The sequence below is a fragment of the Sinocyclocheilus anshuiensis genome, unplaced genomic scaffold (genome assembly GCF_001515605.1).
Source record: "Sinocyclocheilus anshuiensis isolate Anshui unplaced genomic scaffold, SAMN03320099.WGS_v1.1 scaffold71, whole genome shotgun sequence".
In the NCBI taxonomy this organism is placed as follows: domain Eukaryota; kingdom Metazoa; phylum Chordata; class Actinopteri; order Cypriniformes; family Cyprinidae; genus Sinocyclocheilus; species Sinocyclocheilus anshuiensis.
The window spans coordinates 257,787-275,810 of record NW_015548203.1 but is presented as its reverse complement, the minus strand read 5'-3'; the positions used below and the strand labels follow the sequence as shown (position 1 = coordinate 275,810).

The window sequence follows — 18,024 nt, the reverse complement described above, 5'->3', positions numbered from 1 at the left end:
AGAGACATGGGGGATGGGTCTGCGAGTCTTTTATCTCAAGTTTCCCACATCCTGCCGCCGAGTTTAAAACCGGCCACCCAACTTGAAAGAATGCCTGGTATGCACCTCATTTCCATAGCATCCGGCATTGTTCTCGGCCTGTTGCCCGCCAATAGGAGAAACAAAAAACTTTGCACGCTAATTTGAGATTAATGAGGTAATGCAGTGCATGCGGTCTTCATATGCACTTTGTAGACCTACTTCACATGACTGGAACAAAAACAAAAGTGCTGTCCATTGGGATGATGACGCATTTCTACAGAAAAGGAAAACGTGGCTTGCATTACACTGCAGAATACTTTTTACATGTTGTTTCTTCCTCTTTGAACATGTGAACTGATTGTGTTCCTTGAATGCAATATACAAGGAAAACTTTAAAGTTGCACATTTGTGACCCTGGACCACAAAACCAGTCTTAAGTAGCATGGTTATATTTGTAGCAATATCCAACAATACATTGTATGGGTCAAAATTATCGATTTTTCTTTTATGCCAAAAACCATTAGGATAGTAAGTAAAAATCATGTTCCATGAAAATATTTTGTAAATTCCCTACCGTAAATATCAAAACGTATTTTTTGATTAGCAATATGCATTGCTAAGAACTTAATTTGGACAACTTTAAAGGCGATTTTCTCAATTAGATTTTTATTTTTTTTTTTGCACCCTCAGATTCCAGTTTTTTAAATAGTTGTATCTGTCTAACAACCCATACATGAATGGAAAGCTTATTTATTCAGCTTTCAGATGATGTATATAAATCTCGATTTCAAAAAATGTACCCTTATGACTGGTTTTGTGGTCCAGGTTCAAATGTACTATTATATTGTCACTGTACTAAAGTCAGTTTCTTTCGATCTATCTGTCTATACCTAAAAAATACATATTTTATATTATATAAGTGTATATATATGTATATAATATGCATTTGTACATATTAATATGTATGTATGAAGCATGCATCTATTTTGTAGTACTCTTCATACTTCTCTGAAATAATACTCCGAATCTGCAATGGGGGCTTTGTTATACACTCAGCCATGGCCCATGTGAATCATTCTCCGCCACGCCGGTTAAACGCCCTCAAAAAAAAAAAGCCTCGACTATTTGGCGCGTTTTGATTCCCGCCACGTCTACGTTTTCTTTTATTTTCATATTTGTTTGCCTTTTTTCTGCAGAGGCAGGCGCATTACTCATTGGCTGAATCGTGTTTGTGGGCGAGGCCACCGTTGACGTACTAGTAGCCACGCCTCTCTTTTACTACTGGTATATAACGGCTCTTGCCCCTCCCTCACGATTTAGAAAGCCGGGTGTTTGTGTCCGTAGAGCACCTCAGACAATAATATTTATCTTCGAAATATATTATTCGTTTGTTTATTTAATTTCATATTCTAAACTGGAATAGACCTTGTGCGGTCGTTTAAAGTTCGTCTTGAGAATCAAAACCCATCGAGCCTCGATGAGAAGGGATTTCTACAGGCTTCTAGACCGGATCCCTCAAGTAGACCTTCCCTACATCCATCTCTACACGACGGATTTCGGCCTCAACATTGGAATAACCCTCAAGAAATACTCGCCTTTCGGATTATAAAATGCTTCTATCAAAATTCAACACATTCGCTCACATTTCCACCGTGGACATGCCGGCGAAAATCCAGCTTCAAGGTTAGAGGACGGTTATTCTCGCGTGTCTCTGTGTGTGTGTGTGTGTGTGTGTGTGTGTGTGTGTGTGTGTGTGTTGTTGTGGTCTTGGGCTAGTTCACGTCAGCAGACTGAGTGTTGGGAATAGCGCGTGCGTCAGATTTCCAATTATTAAATAATTGTACGTCTTTTATCAATTCTTACGAATCTATCGTATCTTTTATCGACAGTTAAGGAGAAAGAGCCGTTCGAGAAGGTGTATCAGGTCGGCTCTGTGCTGGGAAGCGGCGGTTTTGGGACGGTGTATGCGGGTTTGAGGATCGCAGATGGCGCGCCGGTAGGTTCCTGAATGGAGTATTTTTGTTTACATAAGTGTGAACGTTTAGAATGTTCATAACGTGTGTGTATAACATATATAAAAACAATGCAAATATAATGTCATCCACTGCTTAATAATGCATCTATTTACAATTTTTAGGTTGCCATCAAGCATGTGGCAAAAGATCGTGTTACTGAATGGGGAGAGCTGGTGAGTACTTAATTAAAAGGATTGTATTCATATTATTTGTATCTAAAATATCGCACATAAATAATAAATGACAGCGTCACTAAAACGAACATGTCCTCCGTTTCCAGCCCAATGGCGCGCGCGTCCCTATGGAGATCGTCCTGTTAAAGAAGGTCGGCACCGGATTCCGTGGCGTGATCAAGATGCTGGACTGGTACGAGCGACTGGACAGCTTCATTATCGTCATGGAAAGACCGGAGACCGTCAAGGACTTGTTTGATTTCATCACGGAGAAGGGCGCGTTACCGGAGGAGCTCGCCAGGAACTTTTTCCGCCAGGTCCTGGAAGCGGTGCGTCATTGCCACAACAACGGCGTCGTTCACCGTGACATCAAGGACGAGAATATTCTCATCGATCTGCGAACCGGTGATCTGAAGCTCATCGACTTTGGATCGGGGTCATTACTCAAAGACACCGTCTACACCGATTTCGACGGTAAGAGCCATTTGCATGACCTTCAAGCCAGGGTTCCCACGGTCACGGAAAACGTGGCGGGAGCGGGGGAAATTAAAATGCGTGCTTATCTAGCCTCATGGAAATTTGTGTCGGGGATATAAATGTTTATTTAAAAAATAAATCTGTAAACATTAGTACGACTTTGTGAGGGGGACAGTTTATAAACAAACCAAGATTATAGGCTAGAAATTGCTTAATGTATTTTTAAATACGCTTAGACGGTGAAATTCGATGGTTGTAAGGTTTGGAAATCCTGTCAAGCTCTAAGAAGGGTGTATGTTTATATATTGAGGCGATGCTTTTACGTTTTAAAACGAGTGTATCAAACATATCTGGCATTAATCACTTGATAAATGTATTATGACCCCCTTTCATCGTTGACTAGCCATTAATAAATCGCTCGGCGTGATGATTTGTTTATTTTTGTATTATGTTGCTTTGGGGGAAAGGCATTTCGCTTGGTTGTGGATTTGGCGCCCCCGCTGGTGGGGAATGGAATTATTACAACTCAAAGTTTGTAAACACAAGTCACATGGCAACCAGTTTCTCCACATGTGAGCGCCTGCCGTCACACTCCCGAGCACATGACTGTGCACATTAATGCTGCACCATAACAATAATGTTCAAGCACGACACACCTTTTTCCTGCTGCACCTTTTACTACAGTGTTTGGTTTAGTGTTTGGTAGTATCAGGTACTAAAATAAAGACTTGTATGCGGTTTTATTGCATTTGTTGGGTTTCGGTGTTTCAGAATCATGAATTTAAATGCATTTTTCTGTTTTCTGTGCTCTCTTCAGGTACACGTGTTTACAGTCCACCAGAGTGGATCAAATTTCACCGCTACCACGGTAGATCTGCGACCGTGTGGTCTCTGGGCATCCTGCTGTATGACATGGTGTGTGGGGACATCCCGTTCGAGCAGGACGAAGAGATTGTACCGACGGATTTCGGCCTCAACATTGGAATAACCCTCAAGAAATACTCGCCTTTCGGATTATAAAATGCTTCTATCAAAATTCAACACATTCGCTCACATTTCCACCGTGGACATGCCGGCGAAAATCCAGCTTCAAGGTTAGAGGACGGTTATTCTCGCGTGTCTCTGTGTGTGTGTGTGTGTGTGTGTGTGTGTGTGTGTGTGTGTGTGTTGTTGTGGTCTTGGGCTAGTTCACGTCAGCAGACTGAGTGTTGGGAATAGCGCGTGCGTCAGATTTCCAATTATTAAATAATTGTACGTCTTTTATCAATTCTTACGAATCTATCGTATCTTTTATCGACAGTTAAGGAGAAAGAGCCGTTCGAGAAGGTGTATCAGGTCGGCTCTGTGCTGGGAAGCGGCGGTTTTGGGACGGTGTATGCGGGTTTGAGGATCGCAGATGGCGCGCCGGTAGGTTCCTGAATGGAGTATTTTTGTTTACATAAGTGTGAACGTTTAGAATGTTCATAACGTGTGTGTATAACATATATAAAAACAATGCAAATATAATGTCATCCACTGCTTAATAATGCATCTATTTACAATTTTTAGGTTGCCATCAAGCATGTGGCAAAAGATCGTGTTACTGAATGGGGAGAGCTGGTGAGTACTTAATTAAAAGGATTGTATTCATATTATTTGTATCTAAAATATCGCACATAAATAATAAATGACAGCGTCACTAAAACGAACATGTCCTCCGTTTCCAGCCCAATGGCGCGCGCGTCCCTATGGAGATCGTCCTGTTAAAGAAGGTCGGCACCGGATTCCGTGGCGTGATCAAGATGCTGGACTGGTACGAGCGACTGGACAGCTTCATTATCGTCATGGAAAGACCGGAGACCGTCAAGGACTTGTTTGATTTCATCACGGAGAAGGGCGCGTTACCGGAGGAGCTCGCCAGGAACTTTTTCCGCCAGGTCCTGGAAGCGGTGCGTCATTGCCACAACAACGGCGTCGTTCACCGTGACATCAAGGACGAGAATATTCTCATCGATCTGCGAACCGGTGATCTGAAGCTCATCGACTTTGGATCGGGGTCATTACTCAAAGACACCGTCTACACCGATTTCGACGGTAAGAGCCATTTGCATGACCTTCAAGCCAGGGTTCCCACGGTCACGGAAAACGTGGCGGGAGCGGGGGAAATTAAAATGCGTGCTTATCTAGCCTCATGGAAATTTGTGTCGGGGATATAAATGTTTATTTAAAAAATAAATCTGTAAACATTAGTACGACTTTGTGAGGGGGACAGTTTATAAACAAACCAAGATTATAGGCTAGAAATTGCTTAATGTATTTTTAAATACGCTTAGACGGTGAAATTCGATGGTTGTAAGGTTTGGAAATCCTGTCAAGCTCTAAGAAGGGTGTATGTTTATATATTGAGGCGATGCTTTTACGTTTTAAAACGAGTGTATCAAACATATCTGGCATTAATCACTTGATAAATGTATTATGACCCCCTTTCATCGTTGACTAGCCATTAATAAATCGCTCGGCGTGATGATTTGTTTATTTTTGTATTATGTTGCTTTGGGGGAAAGGCATTTCGCTTGGTTGTGGATTTGGCGCCCCCGCTGGTGGGAAATGGAATTATTACAACTCAAAGTTTGTAAACACAAGTCACATGGCAACCAGTTTCTCCACATGTGAGCGCCTGCCGTCACACTCCCGAGCACATGACTGTGCACATTAATGCTGCACCATAACAATAATGTTCAAGCACGACACACCTTTTTCCTGCTGCACCTTTTACTACAGTGTTTGGTTTAGTGTTTGGTAGTATCAGGTACTAAAATAAAGACTTGTATGCGGTTTTATTGCATTTGTTGGGTTTCGGTGTTTCAGAATCATGAATTTAAATGCATTTTTCTGTTTTCTGTGCTCTCTTCAGGTACACGTGTTTACAGTCCACCAGAGTGGATCAAATTTCACCGCTACCACGGTAGATCTGCGACCGTGTGGTCTCTGGGCATCCTGCTGTATGACATGGTGTGTGGGGACATCCCGTTCGAGCAGGACGAAGAGATTGTACGCGGACAGGTGCTGTTCAGGCGGAGAATCTCCACGGGTAAGACTCACAGATCACATGACGCCACCTTCTAGGAGGTTTATGCGTTTATTGCAGGGCTATAATCGCACATCCTGTTGTTTTACAGAGTGCCAGCAGCTTATCAAGTGGTGCCTGGCCCTCCGCCCCGCGGAACGCCCGTCTTTCGAGGACATCATCAACCACCCTTGGATGCAGAACACAGCGCCCCCTACGGACAACACTGAGATCAGACTGCACAGCATCAGCCCGCTGCTTTCCCAGCAGTCACTGTGCAAATGACTCTATCTGAAGGCATACGTAGAGACTTTCCATAAGCGCAGCAAACCACCCAGGGGACCTGCGGACTGAGCAGTGCAAAAAACACACACACAAAAAAAACACATGTTGTTCTTTTGTTTTGAGCATTGCTGCTAGGCGGGAGTTCTAGGCTAGGCCAAAGAAGGGAGAGGTCCACCTTTTAGTGAGATCTGTTTTCTCTCGTCTCCTGCCCCCCTGTGGCTCAGGGTCCCATAAGTCTGGCTCGTAGTAACCAAATGACTGTCAACACTGCTGTCGGACACTGGTAGATTGAGAAGCCTATCTCAGCCAGTGTAGGGAGGAGCTCGTGGACACCCGATGCAGCGGCCACAAGGAGTCGTGCTGCGATGAGGGCCGATCTGCGGCTTTGGTGCACCGTCAGGGCTGTTCCTTTAGGAAGCAGATCAGCCGAGCTTAATAATTTTAGTGCCTTCTGTGCAAGATCAAGTGTTTGATTTGTTTAGTTTTTTTGGAAATACTTGAATTGAGTAATAGCCACTGTAACACTCTACTCCTTAACCAGATGTCTTTTTTTTACCTTCTTGCTTCCACTTTACCTGCTCCTGACAGGTAACTGTCGGTCTTACTCTAATACGTCAGAGAGAGTAACCAAATCGACCTCACAAACCTCTGCAGAATGAAAAGTCTTACCTCACTCTTTCAAACCGCTGTTTCTTTTCCCTCTTCCTTTGTACTGAGTAACCCTCAACAACTATCACTCATTGTCACAGATGCACAAAGCAATGCAACTACGACGTAAAAGACTACATTTTCTGCATATTATTTTTGTTTATATTGTAAATAGCTCAGTCAGATGACTCAATTCCATGATGAGGCTTGTGTAAATTATATTTATTGGAGTGTCTTAAAACAAAAAAAACACGAGATGGAAGTGGAAGTATTTATTTATTTATTTATAGAGAAGCAATTTTCTGCAAAGTTTTTCTCATTCCACCACCGAAGGGCCCACAAATTATTTAAATGTATTTTTACCATATTTAAAGCCTTTTTTTGAGAACGATATGTACATATGTTGTAAATAATCTTCGAAGCACTTCTGTTTCTCGATGCATGGAGCACTGCTGATGGTAAACCATACCAGTCTGAAGTCGTGTTTGTCACCTAATTTAAACTGTCTGCTGTGCATATGTTGGAGGATATGACCTCATGAATGTTTGAGGAACGAGTGATTTTACATGGTTTCTTTTTCACCTTTAGTAGGCATGATTGCAACTCGGATTTTGTTTTTCTGATTTAACAATGTAAATTATGTTTAGAAAGCTGTTTTTTTACACAATTGTCAATAAATATTTTTTTAACATTCATTCTGGTTTCCTGGGTATGATTTGCTTTGTTTGGCTCACTACAGTAATATCAGTCAGTGGTCTTTAAACAGACAATCAGCAGATGTCATTTGAGAAGTAGCGATGGACAGATTGCAGTGGTATTAGCTGTAAATCCATTTAACTAACTTTAATAACGCTCTTACCGTTTTATATTGATAGTGTATCTTTAATCTGAGGCGATTAGGACCACAGGGGTCCAGATTTCTTAATGCTGGACTCCTGAACCGGATACATGCGATAGCTAACAGCATATACTTTATCTGTGTTTTTGTAGATAGTACCAGGTATGCTTTAAATAGCACTATAAAGATATCCTTCACTGAGAAGTACAACGATACAGAGCTATACATAAAGCCTGAATGTGAACCCCCACTTGCTCGGTGGCCTTGGTTCCAGCAGTACTTTTCCCATTAAATTTTTTCCATAAACATTTCAAATAAATTATTTAAACCTGAGCCGTGAACCAAAACAAGCAGCTCTGAGAAGAATCACTATATTATAAACTTAGTTTTTACGTCAAATGTAAAAAATCAAATAAAATCTTGTTTTTGAAAAAAAATTGTTGGTGCACATACATACATATGTGTGTGTGTGTGTATATATATATATATACACAATTTTAATCAATTTTTATTTTATTTTATTTATGAACTCCATTAAATCAGTATTAATTATTTGTAGGTTTTAGTCCATGTTTATTGCTTTAACGTCATTTATATGCTTATGTACTCCTAAAAGATGATAAACGGTTTAAATATTTACAGTCTTCTAGGAAAACAGACCAAAAATATTGATGACTTATCTCACCCTATAAGGGGCGTATACAAATATTTACCCAATAAAATACTCTCTCGAACCACCTGATTCCATTTAGCAATAGCAAATGACAAAAAAAGCATGGCTCATGTAAACTAAAGCCTATTGGCTATTTTAAAAAAAGCCACAATCCTTCTCTATGCCCCACCCAAACTTCCTGTCTCAATAGGAAATATATCAAGAAAGAGAACTGTGCATGCCACTGTTGCCACTCGGGTAGGTCTGTTTATATGCTATAATTAAAAATCAGTTTCTTTGATTGAAATTATACCTGTGGAACCCTCCGGTTGTGCTCCAGAAATGTTAAAAGTTAAACAGAGGCATAATTATTAAAATAAATTTTCCTCCTGTGAGCAGTTTCACATTGTGCCTGAAAACCTCGCTAGAGAAATAAGCCTGATTTGTTGAATCGTTTCTCCTCTTATGCACCGTACAACCCAGGACAGCATGGCCCCCAGCATGGGGCGTCCTGACCTGATCCTTTCGTGGGCCCGTAACGGCTGCCCTCCCTGAGGACGCACACAGCACAAGCAGGGAACGTTCTTGTTAAGCCTTTCATTAATCCTCTCACACAAACATTCTCAGCGTTTGCACCGCAGCTCTAAATGAGTTAGAATGCGCGCATTTGACCCGAGGTGCACCTGATCGTTCGGCATCCGCAGGGGTATGTAACTAAACCTGACATGGGCCGATTTAAAGGAGAAACAACGCCCGATTCATTCACACATCCGGGCTTGAGCTTTGACATATGACCAGAGCACAGTCAAAGTATCTGAATTAGTGGAAACCAAGTTCAGTATTCTTCAATATGGGATAACATTTTAGCAATGTACATGCTTAAAAATAAAGGTTCTTCAATAGTTGTTCAAAAAACCTTTGGTTCAACAATCTTCTTCAGCTCTCAAATCTTATTCACATCCATAATCAGATTCAAAATAATGTGCCAATGCCAGGTTTCATTGACTTGGAGATATTAAATTTTGACTTTGGGTCTGTTCCTAACAAAAAGATATTCGCTTTAGAAGGCATGGATATCGAGTGCTGTAGTAGATATTTTTGTAGGCCAACCCAGAAGTTCGCATCACCCTGGTTCCCTTGACCCAATAGGATTTTTCAATTGGTTTTTTGATTATTACAGAAAATAATCTGTGACCAACAAAAGTTTGATTTTGAAATGTTTTAAATGTTTGGTTTATCATGATAAACTTCACAAATCATCAATTTTGAAGCCCATATACAGTCACCAGAAGTAAAAATCACCACGGACTTGAACATCACCACCAGAGTTGGGGGTAATGCATTAAAAGTAGTGTGAGTTACATAATCAGATTACTTTTTAAAAGTTACTTTTTCAAAGAAGTAATGCAAGTTACTTTTGGTTTGAACGGGCATTTACAGTTAGCAAAAATATAACTTTTGTGTTTTTTGTTATTAAAAATAAATAAGCAAGTCCTGCTCAGGTGACAAGGAGTAATGTAATGCATTACTTTCCATAAAAAGTAACACAATGACTTTTTTTATGGAGTAACGCAACATTGTAATGCATTACTTTTAATAGTAATTTCCCCAACACTGCTCACCACCATAAAGCTTCAGACAACTCATTTTCCCTTAATCTTTGAGTTAGAATAGTTTGCAAAAGTGCAACTATAAATATAACGAGGCTGTGAAAGCAGATGAGTTCACCTGATTGCATGACGATGTTTAATGTCCACAGCAGCCTGTAGTCCAAATTTAGATACTTGTTTGCAGCCGCCTTTTTGAAGACAAGTAAATACTTTTTAAAAAATCACAAGAGCTTGAGCTTGTGTTCACCACAGACCTTATTAGTTATGCAAACCACTTTTATAGTATCTTTTTATCTTTCATGTTTTTGCTACCATTCGTTTTAGTATATAAAATAGAGTTGCTTGAAGATTCATCAAAAGTTCTCCTTCGGGTTCCATAGAAAAATTAACTCAGATTTGAAATGATGTGATGGCGAGTAAATAATTAGGCCTACTAAATGTACATTTTTGGGTGAACTATCCCTTTAAGTGGCCTTTGTGGCCCAGCTGATAAGGAAATTCATTTCAGAGGTTGGTACACTTCAAAGTATTCAGGCTTTGGTGAAAGATTTCTTTTTTCTTTTCTTGGAATAATTTCATGTTGGCTTCAAAAAAGGTTCTTCTATGGCATCAGGCTGTAAAACCCTTTTTTGGTGCTAATAGGAACCTATTGTGAGAGTGAAACTCCCAGTGTGACTGTGGGAAGGCTTAGTTCCTCAGTTTGTAAGTTTGATGAATGGAAGTCAAAGGATGGAGGTGAGAGCCTAGCATGCAAACTGGTTTTAAAATGAGAGTCAAATAGCTGCGAGAATTTGCATTTCTGGAATCTATGAGCAAACATTTGACTGCTGAATCATCCCTGCTGCTGTTGCATAATCACCACAAAACAGTACAAACACGCACAAGTTTCCGAGCAAATGCTCTGTACAATATCTGAATATTTACAAATCCGAGCCGAAAATCTCCTCTCTTGACAAATCCTCAAATAAGCATATTGTGTCACCGTCAGTGTGTTTTACCTGTGATGTATTATTTATAGCGTTTATATGCAACATCTGTCCTATTTTTAAATAGGACAGAATTCATAATCACATTTATATTTTTATCTTTTTCCACAATACACCCAGAGGACTATTTTATTGTTCAGAAGTTGCTCTTTCATTGCTGAGATATACATGTATGAACTTTGTTTCAGAAGTTTCTCTTTGGATTTCTAAGGAGAACCAACAATAGCCACAAATGACATACAGTAAAGAGTATATTGGTGTTAGATTAATGTGGAAATCAGCTCAGATGACTTGGTCTTGGAAGAATGTTTTTGTTCATGCTGAGATCCCTGACTAGTAGACTTTGAATCTGAGCACAGTTTGAGACATCGCTGAGATTTTTTTTTCTCAATAAAGAAACCAACGTAATCAATCTCTCAACATATTTCCTCTTTTGGAAATTTATAGAAACGCTGTTGGTTTCTTATGCTGTTGGGACAAATGGGAATGCAAAAAATTTATTTCATGTAGTTTCTGTTCACCACTATAGAAGTTTATAGAAGTCAACTATGATGACTTCTGCTTCTGAGAAGCTCAGAAATGTGAAAAGGGTCTATAGCGCTAAAAACTTCACTGACCATTTATTTCACAGACCTGCTGTTTGGTACGTATGGAAACCCATTTCCGCCACTGAATAAAAAATAAAACAAGGTAATTGCGACTTTTTATCTCACAATTCAGACTTTTTTTTCTCAGAATTGCGAGTTCATATCTTGCAATTCTGACTTTATAACTTGCAATTGCGAGTTTATATCACACAATTCTGACTTTATAACTCGCAATTGCGAGTTTATATCACACAATTCTGACTTTATAACTCGCAATTGCAAGTTTATATCATACAATTCTGACTTTATAACTCGCAATTGCGAGTTATAAAGTCATAATTGTGAGATAGCCTATGAACTCACAATTCTGAGAATTGTGAGATAAAAAGTTGCAATTACCTTGTTTTATTTTTTATTTAGTGGCGGAAACGGGTTTCCATAGGTACGGGACATCGTTGAGATCTCTTCTGAAACTCAATAGTAGACACATGTGCCATCTAATAGCAGACTGTTTAATTTAATTTAATTTAATTTAATTTTATTTTATTTTATATTTAATTTAATTTAATTTTAGTATTTTTTTATTCTTTTTATTTATTTATTTTTTTTTATCTAGCATTTGTGTACTTTTCTTCTTCTACTTATTCCTCAGCCATGGGAGTCTATGGCAGTCCATAGAACCGAAAATGATCAAATTTGGCACAATTATAGAGGCTGGCTTAAATAATAATCTGACCAAATCTGGGGTCTCTAGGACCTACTCTATAGCGCCACCACCAGTTCAAAAAAATCAATTTTCTTTTCTTTATAGAAACTAAAAATTTAATTTGCTAATGTAAAAATGTGTCGGGTAACCTAAAACATATAAGCAAACTGGTTTTATTAGTCAAACATTTAATATAACTCAACTGACCTGAATAAATTAAGTTGCACCAACCAAAGTCATATATAGAGGTCAGATCAGGATGAAAAACAACAGCATTATTTAAAGTGTGTGGGAAATGCAAAATGTGTTTAAATATAATTTGAATGAATTTCTTCCAACAAAATATAACCTAAGTCAATATTTTTCCAGCCTTTTGAAGCTAGACGATTGGAAACATGCATTATCGTCATAATCAAACACATTATCTCAACTGTCCCTGAACTTTCCGTCGCTCGGGTTAAAAGTTCTAGTTGCTATTCCGTTCACTCCCTCTCTTTCTCATCGCGCTCTTTCACACTGCTGGGAAATGGAAAGAGAAACCCAGCTGGCTCAAAACACACTCTCCTCCTTCTCAAAGAACCGGATCTGTTGAGTAATCTTCCCACACACACATACACACAGTCTGAACAATACTATAACACTCGGCCGAAAGGAAACTGAGAGTGAGAATATTAATAAGACCGTGCATGCTGTTGTGTTCAGAAACGGCCCAGACGGTTTCAGATCTCTCCCGCACCTGGTGTGTCTGTGTTTGGCTCACACTCCGTACACCTGGATAATTAGTCCCATTGAGTCAGAGTTTCTGCCACACAGGGGCTCAATGATTCGGGCAAGGTCATTGTGCCCTCCGTCTGATTAAACCCTGTTTGCTTCACGTGCATATGTATGATAGGCTGATTGCTCTCGTGCCCAGCTGGATCCATAATCCCATATTCAACTGAACAATAATCACGCATAATTGTCTGCACAAAAGCTGCAATACTAAAGCAACATGACATTCTCTGTATCATTAGTGGCTCTTGTTAAGACAGGCATTATTGCTATTACACAAGGGATTTAAACAAAACACTTAACCCTAAAGTATAAAAAAAAAAACTTGCATGGAGGAATGTAAGCCATATCTAGACATCAGAATATCATAGTGACTTGGGGTGGATCCTTGTGCTTAGAAACTACCCAGAAACTGCATAGCAATATTAAACTTTAGTACATAAATATAACTAATACAAGTAAAACATAAATAATACAATAACACTAACTGCTAGAAACCGCCCTAGACCTCCTAACTGGAAAGCAGAACACCTTAGCATTGTTGAGGCACCCGTTAAACGGTTTTTATTCTATATTACAGTGAAAAAAACACCATAGTCTGTTTTAAAATGCTGTTGTATTTTGAATTGTGGTGATAAATGTCATTCAGCACATTAGCATGCACAGTGAGCCTCTAAAGAAGAAAGTGTGTGTGTGTATTTTAAAGAACTGTGGGAGCGCGATCAGTGTTTGCTTCCAGGCCGCTCTTCCTGTGTTTCCAGGACTCTACGGAGCTGCTCGGATAGGAATGTGCCTCTGAGAATGACCCAGACTCTTTTTCTCATCAGAATCTGTTTCTACCTGTTAAAGTTCTTTCTCCCAAGGGTTCCTTTGACTACCCAGCATTCCTTTCTCTCTGACTCACTCGACTCTCAGCGATGAAGTGCAGTGCGCTGATCGCAGATCAGCCGTTTGAGCTAAAGGTCATCGGCCGAGAACAAACCTCAGCTACATTCCTGTCCATCTACACTGGGAGAACACAGGAATCGATATCCCGACCTGCAACTGCAAACACGCGGCTGTTGACAAACCTCTTGTGATTCATCCTTTGGTAAATAGCTGTGTGGCGGCAGTCAAGTTTGGACAAATATGAGGGCCGGGATGAGCTTATGCAGTTATGAGGACGGTTCCGTGTGTGTCCTCCTCCCCAATAGAAATTACTCATTGGAGTTTGAGTGACTTGAGAACTCCACTGGAGTCAGTTCCCATGGTGGAGAATGACTTGTGGTGGGTGGAATCCGTGCAAACTGGAGATATGCATTGGAATGAATGGGAATTTGAGAATTGGGAGTATTGTTTTTTTTTTAGTTCTTGTCTATTTCTCATACTTGGGATGAGAGATTTAAACAAACCATTAACCCTAAGTATTAAACTACAGTGCACCTTGCAAAGTTGTGCTACTGACATGAATGATACCTCATAGACCAAACTTATGATTATTTTTTTTTTTTTGCATGCCAGATGACAAAATATTCTAGTTTTGAATTCAGTGCATTTCCTTTTTCTCCCATGAAAGCTATTTTAATTTATTTTATTAACATCTTGGCACCGCTACCAGTCATAAAGGGCAACTTTTAATATTTCTTGCACAAAGTCCTCTTCTTTGACCTCAGAAGTGAATATGCAACAAAAACAACAACAACACAAACAACAATAATAGTTTTTGCTACGTTTTTAGCACTGATAACACCAATGTTATTTATTATAATTATTTGTATTTTATTTAATTATATGACACTTGGAAATTATCCAACAAGTTTCAGAATTTCAAACACGTCAGCAATGTTCTAGAGGTTTCATAACAGAGTTCATAATGCAACAGAAAAACAACTCAATCAGAGTTTACAAACACAAACAGTTTCCTTTTGCACATCTGTTGTAAGACCTCCTACATACCATGCCTTCCCATCAGCCCCTCCTTGCAGGTTTCCCATAAACCCTCGTATCGGTTCCTCATTCCTTAGCTTGTGATCAGTCAGATATGGACAAGTGAACACTTGCACCTTCTTCCTCTTTTCTCGGCTGCGTCTCATGTCTCCCTCCCACATCATAGGTGGCTTCGTGATACAAATTATACACTAAGTACTTTAATGCAAAAAGACTCACACTACACGCCGCACTTTACAGTTTCACAAAATAAGGGATTAATAGCAGCTATGTGATGCATCAGCAGTTCTTCGAGGTCTTGGGTACATGATGATGCAAATGTTTCTAGGAAACGTGGCTCTTGTTTTTGTGTTAAACATCTTGTGTACTGATGTGTGAATATAGTAAAGCTGCGTGAGTTTATGTGATGGTCAGATTACAATGGCGCAAATAGTATACGGATACTAAGTTGCATTTCTAAATGTTTGAGTGTCATATCTACACTGAACAAAATGTGTAGGACTTACTTTGAAACGGTTTTTACTTCTAATTACAAAGAAATGCAACTGAATTAAACTAGAACTTTTTCAAAGTAGAAAGAGTGAAATACTGTATGTTTATATGTTTAATTTAAAGCAAAATCACAGTACTGTTATGTTTTTGCTCTGCCAATGAACAAAGCAATGAATCATTTGCTACATGATTGTGTTTTTGAACAAATCGGGTTAGCGAATGGATGTATATGTGAATATATGCTATCTTTCTAGATAAAAGTTGCTTAGTTTTATATTCTGGTACACTAACAAATTTGTGTAGGATGTACATTTAAACAATTTTCACTCAGAAATTGCTAGTAAATGTCACGCATAATTACAAAGAAACAGCAAGTAACACATTGAATTAAAAGTAAAGACTCAAATAGTAAAAATACTCCAATAGTATCATTTGCAATTTTGAAAAATCATATTTGACAGTGTACACTTTGAAACACGTTTCACTCAGAAATTGCTATAGTAGCCTAAATTTCACAAATAATTATGTAACAGTTTTAAATATAAATACTGAAATAGTATTTTCTTGGGGAAAAAATGTAATTTTATCACTAATTGATCAAAATCAGATTTTATAGTATATATGTACATTATTAAAACAGCATCGCAGCATTGTAAGTTATGTTTTTGTTCTACCAATGAAAACGTGTATTCTGGCACATTGAAAAAAAAAATGGTGTAGGATTGACTATTTTCACAATTGGTAATAATTACAAAGAAACAACAAGTAACACTTTAAATGTGAAAATCTGAAATGGTATTGTAACACAGTTCTTAGTTCGGGAAGAAGGAGGCGGGAACCGGCGAACATTTAAACAAAACTTTAATAATAAAATAAACACAAAACTTAAAATAGCACGACAGCCCCTCACGGCGACTGCCGCGCACAAACAAAAACAAAACCAAAACAACATAAATCCAGGCCGGGGGCCTGTACCATGAAGCCAGATTAGCTGGCTAGCCAGGTAAGTTTCAGTTTAGTTTGCACCAATCCTGGGTTTTAGGTACCACGAAAGTGGCTTGGCTTTTAGCGACATTCATTGCCTTAGTAACTTACATTCCACAGCTAACCTGCTCTGGGGCAGGTTATGTTCTGGTTTAGAGATCTCAAACCCAAAGTTGACCAATCAGCTTCAAGCAAAGTGACACATCTCTGACGCAATAAAGCCACTCCCCCAGTTTCTCTTACTCCAAATTAAAGGATGCTAAAAACATTTTTAAAGATCAAATTTTCTGAATTTAGAGATTGTTTTTTATAATTATTTTATATAATTTGTATAATTATTATACCCTTAATCCATTACACAAGCTAGCTTAGTTTAATAGTAATTATTAAGCTTTTATTTTAAATTAATATAAACATATAGATAATATGCAATATAAATAAGTTTTAGAATCAATAACTTTAAACATGACTACATATGAGCTTAGATTTTTAAAGTGTTTTTATACCTATAAATATTATCAACTCTATAAACTAAGTTTTCCTCTTTCATGGATAGATCGTTTCATCTTGTAAATGTGTTTAAATTCTTCATATTGTTCAATATTTTAATCTTTGGTAGTGAATCGCACCGACTCTCTCTCAAGAAGTGAATCACAGTTTCAAGGCATGTGATTGGCTGTTCATTACTGATGTCACTCTGTGCTCCATTAACTCAGGATCAAGCCTGAGTTGACAGAGAAAGTTGATGATCAGCTTCATGGTACCAACAAAGCCGGTTTGGACTGGTTTTGTTTTTGTCAACTCAAAACTAATCCTGTAACTCCTGACTTTGTTCAGCCACCATCATGGTACAGGCCCCGGGTCCTCTCTTGTCTTTCACTGTCATCACTCCTCCTTTTATGCTTCCGAAGCTCCTCCGTGGGACTCGAGACCGGTGAGTGGCGCAGGTGTCGTGCATTATCACTTACTCCACCGGCCTCGCTCCATTCCCACGGCTCTCGGCCCCGCCCCACTCATCACAGGTATTTTCTTGAAAAACAAACTGATTGATCATATCGTATTTCATCACTAATTGATCAAAATCATATTTTATAGTATATACAAGTAAAGTATAGTTTATTCAAGTTTTAGAGTAAAGAATATTCCATCTTTACAACTAAATTATTTCATCACAATACATATATACACAGTCATTTCAATGTATATAATGGAGTCAGTGACATTCAGGTATTTGTAAGGCTAGTGGTATCCAAATACTATAGTGAGTCACTGTCCATGTAGGTCATGTGGGTTTGTGGGTAACAAAGCGCTTGTGTAAACACTCAGGTCTGAGCAGCACGTGATGATGTTATGAGCTCTGGCACTGAAGCTTTTGCAACAGAGCTGCTATTAAAGAGGCCATAATGAGGCCACACTTCCCTTACTGGCATTATGAGGCAAAGGGCACTGGGGCACAATTTCTACTTCCTGTCATATTGTTTCAACACTGGAACATCTGAAACTGCATGAGGAGAGTGTATGGCACTGAACCACGGTCACTCAGTCTTAAAACATCACAATATTGTTTAAGACCCACCATGATGAAACACGTGAACGCTGATGAAGAAGCAGCAGTTGTGATCATGCAGTTGCAATAAATGGCATAATAAAACAACATCCTTTATAAAAGTAAACAGATATTTGGCAACATTGTCCTGGACTTTAGCCTGCATGGGTCTTTTGAGCAAGCGATGCAGGAGTCATGACTAAACCGTGCACACTATTAAGCCATCAGATCGAGAAGGGTCTGGCTGCAGCTGGCGCTTGC

General features: G+C 39.0%; 1 protein-coding gene and 1 pseudogene across 1 annotated transcript; both read left to right on the top strand.

The window, feature by feature from the left end:
* Positions 1-1,342: 1,342 nt before the first annotated feature.
* On the top strand, positions 1,343-3,706 carry LOC107653400 (serine/threonine-protein kinase pim-3-like). The gene is made up of 5 exons (XM_016440109.1): positions 1,343-1,704; positions 1,911-2,017; positions 2,159-2,209; positions 2,317-2,683; positions 3,504-3,706. Exons 1-5 carry the CDS (start codon positions 1,632-1,634, stop codon positions 3,704-3,706), a joined length of 801 nt encoding a protein of 266 aa, XP_016295595.1. The 5' UTR covers positions 1,343-1,631.
* Positions 3,651-7,360, top strand: LOC107653412 (serine/threonine-protein kinase pim-1-like; annotated as a pseudogene).
* The last annotated feature ends 10,664 nt before the right edge of the window (positions 7,361-18,024 follow it).

Bases quoted from the DNA above. Each gene is read 5' to 3' on its own strand.
- LOC107653400 (XM_016440109.1), top strand. From the start codon at position 1,632: ATGCTTCTATCAAAATTCAACACATTCGCTCACATTTCCACCGTGGAC. The intron at 1,705-1,910 runs GTTAGAGGACGG...TTTTATCGACAG, and splicing joins GGCGAAAATCCAGCTTCAAG to TTAAGGAGAAAGAGCCGTTC. The intron at 2,684-3,503 runs GTAAGAGCCATT...TGCTCTCTTCAG, and splicing joins CGTCTACACCGATTTCGACG to GTACACGTGTTTACAGTCCA.